We start from the raw sequence: 9646 nt of genomic DNA, 5'->3' as shown, positions 1-9646 counted from the left end.
ATTCAGTGGAGCTTATTCCAAAACACATGTTCATGGGATTGCAGCCTAAATTAGATATTGCTGGTTCTGACATCGAAGTGGCACTGAGATCAACCCCTGACAGTTCAATTACCATTAGACCATTGAAAGTTTGTTTGAAAAAGTTCTGAGATGTGCATCTCCACGTACTACATAAATCATTGGTTTAGCTGACTTTTTGTCTTACATTTTCCAGCATAAAAAGCTAGCTGTCGGGTAGAAGTGCTTTCTCTTTTTTTGGGGGGGGGGGATTCCTTGCACAGCATAACATTCCAAAAGTGAAGTTGAGAAATAGTTTTTTCCTGAAATTCCTGATTAATTTTTGTGCTGATGCTACCAATCAAAGAGTGATTTTGGCTGCAACCCTGTGAACCTACCTGGATGTCCTCTTTGGGGCCCCACAAATGGCGTTACGTTGCTAGTGCCTCTTTGCTTTGGTGCCCTTATAGTTCTCCGTCAGGTACCCCTCTACACTCCTGGGAGGCAAATGCCTCCTTACTACGGAGGGAAGCATCACATCACCCAGGAGGAATTGCTGTTGAAATTCTTCTCTCAACTTCCCAGTGCCTAGTCTTTTGCATGACTGATCACACCCTCGCCTTAGAGAGAGCTCTGCTCCCCTTGAGAACTGCCTACCTCACAAGGTAAAATGCAGTAAGATGAGATAACAGTACCAGCTGCCCAAAAATACAAAGCATTTGGTTACGTGGAATTAAATAGCAGGGCACATAGTTCTCAGTTGTGATAAAGACAGACACATTTTGCAAACAGGTTGTCAGCCAGCCATTTATTTCCATGCAGGTTATCCCTAGCACTTTGAAAACCATATTGTGCTTTTAACCAGGGCCTCTCCCGCTTTATATTTTTGTATGTTAAGCCTCTGATAAATACAGTCTGAAGTTCTGGACCTCACACTTTTGCTATACCACTTGAAGGGGGTCTCTGTCTCTCTCAGAAACTACGATACAGATCTTGTTCTGAAAGTGCGAAGTCAGCTCCTTTTGCAGCTCCAGCAGAAAGCCTCGCTCAGTGTTGCTGTGCTCGCACAAGATCACACTTATCCCTTTGGAAACGGCATCCAGTACATCGTGGTGGGACATCTCTCCTACCAATATAATTAAGATACTGGTTATTGATTAGGACTTGGGCACTTCGCTTGTAATTAAGACAGAAAAGAGCCAATGGCCGTGTTGGTTACTGATCTTACAGGCATTGGCTGAATAGCAGAGTACAATGCATACTTTTTAAAAAATTGTAGTGATGTGAACAGGTTTCAAGAAATATCGATCTGGGTTGAATCCAGGCAAATTCAGTGCCGAGGAAGATGCCTCCTAGGTACCAAAAAGCTTCATTTTCCAGTTTCCCATAGAACCGTGAGGATGCATTGCAGGGAACTGAAGGCTGTGCAAGACTCTCGCATCCCCACCCAATCCACCAACTTTCTTTTGTGCATGTTTCCTGCATCTAACCTTTTCCCTTCTCCCCAAGACTTAATTAAAGCTGTGACACGAGATTTCCAACATGTGTTATACTTGCTGCTCTTCACTCTGCCACTGTGGTTTAACCGTTAAACCCGGTGTCCTCCCTACCTTGATTCCTAGGCAACCAAACAGGTTCTTTGAATCGACTGCTTCCATACATTATTAGTGAGAGGTTCTTACCTGTCAGGTAGAGATCACTTTCTGTGCCTTTCAGAACACTACTTCCTGAGCCGGCGCAAAGGGCAACCACCTTCACCTGGGATTCTACAAAATGGTAAAACCGGATTGTTACACCATAGGTCCTCTCAGGGAGGCTGGGGAACCTGTGGTTCTCCCAAGGGTCTGATGAGAGTTGAGGTCCAACAGCATCTATCTGGAGGGCAGCAGGTTCCCCATCCCTATGCCAAGGAGCAGTATGCAGTTTCCAAAGCGTTCTACAGGAGGAGGCTATAACTTAGCAGAAGAGCACATTTTGCCTACAGGAAACCTCATGTTCAGTTCCCACAACCAAACTCCAGTGTATGTAAACTCTGGTCGCAATACCCTGAAAAACCTCCAGCAGCCGAAGACCATAAAGAGCTGCTGCCAGGAAGATACCACTCATCCTAGGGGGGCAAGCGGTCAAAGCCTGCATCCTAGATGCATATAATGCTATAAGACCAAGTTAAGTCCTCCACAAATCGTAGTGAGCTTCGCCGCTTCCATTGTTCCCCATTGTGAGATGGAACTATGTTTATTAATAGCCTACCCTCAAAAAGATCAGAAGAAATTTGTTTGGATCTGCTCTCTCTTTGTGTGCATGTTTTTAAACCACTTCCAGGAGTTCCAACTGGTCCAATTACAGACCGTCCGAACTTGCTTTAGTCACTTTTACTTCTGCAGTTCTAAACACGCTTACTAGAGAGGAAGTCCCACTGAATTCAAAGACATTTACTTGGACGTAAGCCCCATTAAGGTCGTGTTCAAACAGTGTGGCCAAGACTCTGGCACTCAAGCAGTGTTTTATAATTATAACCTGCCTTTCCTCCAAGGATCCGAAGGCTGCTTACATGTCAGGATACATGGGCTGCCACCGTTTAATTGTAGGAAGAAAAACAGTCACTTCAGAAATAACTAGCTCTCCTTTCTGCAGCGAGCGGACATTCTCCTGTCGCATACAGAACAATGGACCATTTATAGGAAGTAAGTAATGCCTGTCTGTGGCCCAACATTTTTCATATGAGGAAATACAAGTACCATACCCAATGATTTTCCAGCTCCAAGGGCTAGGCGAATATGAGACAGTCTTAAGTGGCTTTTCACTCGTTCAACCAAGACAGAAATAGAGGCTGGCTCCTTCAGTGCGCACAAACGTCCCATGCCAGTATCTTCAAGAAGAGGCTGAGGAGAAGCAAAAATTTAAGAGTTCCTTTAATAGGTCTTACACACTTCTCTGCCCACTTCAACAAGTGACACTTTCCCTAGATACAAGCACATTTCCAAAGACGTGATACTCGAAGGACTGTATCAGTTGTTCCCAAAAGTTTTCCCCTCACGGGCCACTGATTCTTCTGCCTGTTTTAACAATTGTAAATGCACTTGTGGGACTTATAATTGCAATTTCATTGCTCCTTTCCTTTTTTTATACATTGCGTTCCGTATTACTTGAATGCCATACAAAGCAAATTTCAATGATACCAAATACAATATAAGCAATACTACAATACGAGTATGTAATGCAATGGATGTGCCACCTCTCATCTTCAACCACAGATCCACTGCAGAAGACCAATTTGGGAACCCCTGGACTATTTCACGTAATTTGTTATTCTTTCTAATAAGTTGTTTTAATTTTTGATGTGCCAACAGAAAGACTCACAGCCTTTGCATTCCTACCTGGGAGCAGGCCCCATGGTCTTCACCAAAAATGCACAGGAATGGGCTGTAACTGTGGAGTCTCAGGATCCCAAACTGTCTTCAAATAGTGGATGCAGCCACAACTTCCTAGTCACCATTTCTGTCATTGCACCGGCTCACCCCACCCTACCAGCAACTAACCTAGTGGAAAGCACTGCCAGGAAACAGCAGCTGCATCCAGATCTGGAGCACCACATTATATCCTCCATGAGATCACATGGCAGAGGAAAGCAATTAACATTTGCTGCATAAAATAAGTGTTTGAAGTCTTGCCCTCTACCTATCTTCGTCAGTTCCCAATCTTCTCTCACACACCCAGGAAAGACCTCTCTTGGCTTCTTAAGCTTATATGTATCCTACAGGCAGGGCACAGCAACCCTCCAAACAGAATCAAGCTAACAGTGCAGGGAAACAGTTACCCAGAGGCTTCAAAAAGGTGTGTGTGTGACACACACTTCCAATATAACAGGGCTCCAGATGCTGCTGAACTACAACTCCCATCATTCCTGGTCACGGGCCATGCTTTCTGGGGCTGCTCAGAGTTGTAGTTCAGCAGTCCCAAGGTTCCCCCACACTTGCAATATAATGTTATGTAGATATGGGCAGACAAGCTGTGCTCAAGGTGCCAATGTACACAATGGGGTTATTGATGGAGATGGGGAACGGGCTTTTTTAAGCTCATTGAGGTGGCTGGCCCATTCATTCCACCTCCTTCCTAAGATAGAAGTCTTCTACTCTTCCATCAGAGCACAGTATCTTTTGCAGCCTCGGGCCAGACCCCTTCCTCAAAGCAAGCCTGGATGGCTCAGTTGGTTAAAGCATGGTGCCGATAATGCCAAGGTTGCAAGTTCGATCCCTGTATGAGGCAGCTGCATATTCCTGCAGGGCTAGGTGATCCTCAGGATGCCTCCCAAATCTTACAATTCTATGTTTCCATGCACACGTGTGACTTACCTTCTGTAATGATATGATTTCAGTCTTTTGATAGAGAAGACTTTTCTGGGAGAGCAAGGCCACCACTTGCAGCAAGGCTTGCTGGGTGCAGTTCACGCTGACTCGTGTCTGCTCTTCCCCTTCAACCCTTGGGGAAATTGTAACTTTTTAATATTCTTTTTAAAATAAAATAAAATATCAGTTGTGATCTACCAACTATGCTTTGGGTGAATAACATTAACTCCAATGCTCTCTTGAAAGTAGGCTCAGAAACTCCTGCTGCTTCTCTACTCCATCCATGGTCTTTGACCCTCCAGACGTTGATGGACTCTATGCCACCATCCCTCATTACTGGCTCCCAGTTGGGAGTGGTACTGATGAGAGTTGGGGTCCAACAACATCTGCAGGTCCACAGGTGCACTACAAGGATCCCTCTCATCTTCCATGCTAACCCCTCTGAAAAGGTTGGGTCAGGTCATTCAAATGTTCAAGGAAGGGTATTACCCATATCCACAATGCTTACTCATCTCCCATCATATGATATTGATATTATAGTAGAAATTCTGTAGTAGTGTCTGGTGGCAGTTATGGATTGGATGAGGATGAAGAAATGGAAGCTTTATCCAGATAAGATGGACATACTGGGGACTAGAGGTTCTAGTGATCTTAAGAGGAGTTTCACATGTTCTGGAAAGAGTTGCTTTCCCTCTGAAGGTTTGGGGTTTTCTGCTCCTGGGTGCTCTAGAAAGTAGCCAGAAATGGCTTCTACCAGCATTATCTTATTTAATTCATACATTAAATTTCTATCCTGCTTTTCACCACCCAGCAATTCCAGGGCAAGTTACTTCTTATATATAAACCAATATACCAAACATCCATTAAAAGTAATTAACATCAAACCAAGATTCCTAACACATCATTCCACAATTTGCTCCTATATTTGTATGCCTAATTGAGCCCTTTCTTGGAAAAGCGGGGCCTGGTCTTATTCAGACTCTAGTCACTTTTGGATTAAGTTATCTAGGGAATTGGCTTTCCTGCAGAAAAAGGGGTTGGCAAACCACAATTTCTGACTGGGCCAGCAAGGCCACCCGCCAGAATTGTTGGCTTCTGTTTGACAGCAAGCGTGAAACACCTTGGGTAGCCTTCAACATTACCTGGCGGGAACAGTTGTGATGAGCGACACCTCTGGCACCCCACGCAGAGTGGGCAAAATTGTGTCTAGGTTGTCGTCAGGGCAAGCACTAAACTCAACGCGAAAAGACCCCCCTGTTGGGTAACTGGAAGCTGTTGCAGGCTGCAAGGGAGCAGAGCTGCAGGTACCTGAGGAAAAAGAAAAGTACCGTATTTTCCGGCGTATAAGACGACTGGGTGTATAAGACGACCCCCAACTTTTCCAGTTAAAATATAGAGTCTGAGATATACTCGACCGCAGATTCTCCACCTGGCGTATAAGACAACCCCCGACTTTTGAGAAGATTTTCCTGGATTAAAAAGTAGTCTTATACGCCAGAATATACAGTAGAATATTAAAGGATTTGTACAACACACATGGCAAAATTCATTCTTCCTTGCAACCTGATGTATATATCGTAAGATTGTAGCCAGGTCTCCAAGCAGCCATCAGCTCCAGCTAGCATGGCCACTGGACACACGGCGGGAGCTGATGTCCAACAACATCTAGAGGGCACCAGGTTGGGAATGCTCCTGTAAGGAATCTGTCTGCAAATTGGGTGTGCAGAAAGACAATGTTCTGCACTGCTTTAGAAAGGCTGTTCATTCCATAAAGCCCTAGTCACCATTTATGTCCGTGTTAGACCTCTCTCTTCCTATAACCATGCAGTAATTCCATGGCAGCGTTTCTTTAAAATTATACCCCTCCCTTATTCCAAGGAACTCTGGGTGGAACATGTGAAGATCCTAGATCGCCTCCTAGCCTAGGCTCAGACCAAGACGACTGCAACCGTGTGACTGCAATGAGTACATTTAGATGTCATCGCACTACGTTGATATCAAAAAGCCGGGTCAGATTTTTTCAGAAGATGAAAGGCAAATACAATCCAGATTCAGCTGGTGAACTGGAATTCCACAAACAAGTAAAAAGTAGAAAATAGGCTGAAATGATGGAACTTGTGCCACAGGTCAGAAATACATGTGTGAGAGAGTCCATTCCTAAGCACTTAACCATGGTGAAGAGATTGGGCGTGAACTTACATCTACACTGCTTCAGTATAATAACCTTACCTGTTTTCTGCTTTCAGTTTTCTGCTCTCACATTTCCCCCCCCCCCTAAACAGCAATAGGGCAGCTTCTACATTTACTGACACAGCCATACTTTTGTAAGCCATTGAGCTTGGTGTCTGTGCAGCGCTTTTCAAGAACAGAAAATATCAACATTAAACATTAGGAGGAACATTAAGTGTTGTGGTGTTTTTTTCGTTTTTTTTTAAAGTGCTGATATGTTATGGTTGGTTTTCTTCATGCATGCCACATCCGAATATATAAATTTTGACATTCATTTTATATTTAAAAACAGTAACGTCTCACCAAGTCCTTTTGCAAGCCAGTTATTGACTCCATGAGGTACAGCGTCATACGCAGTATGGGGAGAATAAATGCCAATTCGGTTCTCCAAGGCTCGGATCACAAGACGTTCTTTCCACGTTTTCCACGTTATGCGTTTCAGTGGTTGGAAAATAGGCGGGTGGTAAGAGAGAATGAGATCTGCCTTCTTCTGCAGGGCTTCTTCCATCACTTCCTCTGTGAGGTCATTGGTCAAGAAGAGGGTGCGGACAGAATGGGGAGGGCTTGGCTCAACCAGGAGCCCCACATTGTCCCAACTTTCGGCCAGAGAGAGCGAAGCAAAATCATTCAGGGAAGAAACGAGAACTTTCAGATCCATGAAGGATCGCACAGTCAAATTGATCAAAGACCGTACATGCAAGAACTGCCTCGGAATTCGCTTCAGTTGCATGCAGGTTCCTAAAGAACCTGAAAGGAGAGGAAGAAGAAAAAAATCAGTAGGTCTACCAATATTTGTTTATTTCATAAAATTTATATACCAGGTGTAGAAAAACCTCAGAGAGGTTTACAATAAAAGATAAAACAATAAAATTATCACTAAAAAAAGGACAACCGCAAATTAAAACACGCAGAAGATTAAACCTGCAGTAAAATAAGACTAAAACAAAACTACAAGCTTTCTAAACATCTGGGTAGGGAAGGATGCAATAGAATAAGATGACTTATTACAGAAATACACAAACCCTTAAGAACTTAAAACAACCCTAATGCAAATCTGAAAACAAATGACAATTAAAATTCGCAGGAAATTTTCCAATCATAACATCATCTCTGGGAATGTTACATCTGTCATGAGCCAGCTGCCTAACCAAGTAACCATGGACAGGATTTTAGCAGCAAGGATTCCACCAACATTTTGTCCAAAATGAAGTGTTTTGACAAAAAAGTTTGAGAACCACTGTACACAGGATTAACCATGGGGATGAAAAAATTGTGTGCCTCTTTGCCGTGCTATAGCTGAGATTGAGCAACAACAACAAAAAAACACTGCACCAACTTGCATCCAAGGAATTTACACTGTAGCTGCAAACAACATAATTGCTGGCCTCATCCAAACTTTCATTTCTCTAACAATGTGGTAATAGCCGAAGTCTCCACAGCTTTTTGGTGGAAGAGAGAAATGTCCCCTCCACTGCAAATAAATCCTCTCCCCATTTATTCTAAATCCACACCTTTTTTTAACAGCTGGTTTTAAAAGCTCATGACCTCTGACCATTAGGTCCAGTCGTGTCCAACGCTGGGGTTGCGGCGCTCATCTCACGTTAATGGCCAAGGGAGCCGGCATACAGCTTCCGGTTCATGTGGCCAGCATGACAAAGCCGCTTCTGGCGAACCAGTTTACCTTCCCGCTGGAGCGGTACCTATTTATCTACTTGCACTCTGACGTGCTTTCAAACTGCTAGGTGGGCAAGAGTTGGGACCGAGCAACGGGAGCTCACCCCATTGCGGGGATTCGAACCGCCGACCTTCTGATCAGCAAGCCCTAGGCTCTGTGGTTTAACCCACAGCACCACCCGTGTCATAGATATATGTAAAAAGCTAATCACAGTGGAAATTACCTGGGCTACTCTTTTAAAAGAAAAAAACCCTCTAAAGGGCAAAAGCTCAAGATAAAGCAAGATTTTAAGAGACCTACTCTCACAGAAGTGAATCTAGAAAAGCAGCCTCCCTAGTGTCCAATGATAGTCCCACACTTTACCAACCCCCCCCCCACCTCCATAACCTAGTGATGTATTGAAGTGAGAGCTGGACCATACAGAAGGCTGATCGCGCAGAAGAATTGATGCTTTTCCATGATGGTGCTGGAGGAGACTCTTGAGAGTCCCATGGACTGCAAGAAGATCAAACCTATCCATTCTGAAGGAAGTCAGCCCTGGAAGAACAGATCCTGAAATTGAGGCTCCAGTACTTTGGCCACCTCATGAGAAGAGAAGACTCCCTGGGAAAGACCCTGATGTTGGGAAAGATGGAGGGCACAAGGAGAAGGGGACGACAGAGGATGAGATGGTTGGACAGTGTTCCTGAAGCTACCAACCTGAGTCTGACCAAACTACGGGAGGCAGTGGAAGACAGGAGTGCCTGGCGTGCTCTGGTCCATGGGGTCACAAAGAGTCGGACACGACTAAACAACAAAGTGGGCCAAAAATCGAAAGGACGAGAATCCTGGCTACAAAACTTGACAGCCGATCCCATGGAACCCAATGGGCCTTCAGAATAAGTGTACACAGAAGCTTGGATCATTGCTCGGATCCAGCCTCCCGAATCGCCATGTCATTTTGCATACCGCTTTATACCTGTAGTCCTCAGGGCGGTTCACAACATATAAACATAAGTTAAAATACAAACCCAACTCGTGTGTGTGTGTGTGTGTGTGTGTGTTTCTTTCCCTCATTTATAAAATCCTTCTATTAAGTATTTCAGGGGTAGAGAATATGCTTTAATATGAGCGCCCCAAAAGTGAAAGTGTGGGGGAGCGAATAAAGAGGTGAGCAGGAAGAGGGCAGGGAGACGGATGTTTTCTGTGCAAAGAGTATCATCATCAACAATAATAATTTTAAAAACCCAAGCACTGCATGCATTTTCTTGCATGCATTTTTTTTTTGTACTTACAGAACGTGCAGCAGGATAAACCGAAGCCCACCCAGGCCTGACTCTGCTCGGCTCCTCCTTCGCTCCGCGGACCAAATCCGGCGCCGCCTCCTCCCCTCCCGGCGGGCTCTCAGGCTCGGGGAAGC

The 9646-nt window shown here is 44.5% G+C and overlaps 1 protein-coding gene across 1 annotated transcript; it reads right to left on the bottom strand.

The window, feature by feature from the left end:
• Positions 1 to 790: 790 nt before the first annotated feature.
• On the bottom strand, positions 791 to 9576 carry NIF3L1 (NGG1 interacting factor 3 like 1). Its single transcript, XM_033169463.1, has 7 exons — positions 9522 to 9576; positions 6876 to 7319; positions 5486 to 5651; positions 4350 to 4476; positions 2741 to 2879; positions 1680 to 1763; positions 791 to 1123 (listed from the first exon to the last, which is right to left on the bottom strand). Exons 2-7 carry the CDS (start codon positions 7300 to 7302, stop codon positions 939 to 941), a joined length of 1128 nt encoding a protein of 375 aa, XP_033025354.1. The 5' UTR covers positions 7303 to 7319; positions 9522 to 9576; the 3' UTR covers positions 791 to 938.
• Positions 9577 to 9646: the final 70 nt, after the last annotated feature.

This window comes from Lacerta agilis, chromosome 1 (genome assembly GCF_009819535.1).
Source record: "Lacerta agilis isolate rLacAgi1 chromosome 1, rLacAgi1.pri, whole genome shotgun sequence".
NCBI classification, from domain to species: Eukaryota; Metazoa; Chordata; class Lepidosauria; order Squamata; family Lacertidae; genus Lacerta; species Lacerta agilis.
Note: the sequence above shows the minus strand (reverse complement) of the source record. Positions and strands in the feature narration are given on the sequence as shown.

What these genes read in the sequence shown, in the direction of transcription:
- NIF3L1 (XM_033169463.1), bottom strand. Translation starts at nt 7,302, where the DNA reads ATGCAACTGAAGCGAATTCCGAGGCAGTTCTTGCATGTACGGTCTTTG. An exon ending in CTGGCTTGCAAAAGGACTTG is followed by an intron (nt 5,652 to 6,875) that starts GTGAGACGTTAC and finishes CTTTTTCCTCAG; the next exon opens with GTACCTGCAGCTCTGCTCCC. An exon ending in AAATCATATCATTACAGAAG is followed by an intron (nt 2,880 to 4,349) that starts GTAAGTCACACG and finishes GCTTCTCCTCAG; the next exon opens with CCTCTTCTTGAAGATACTGG.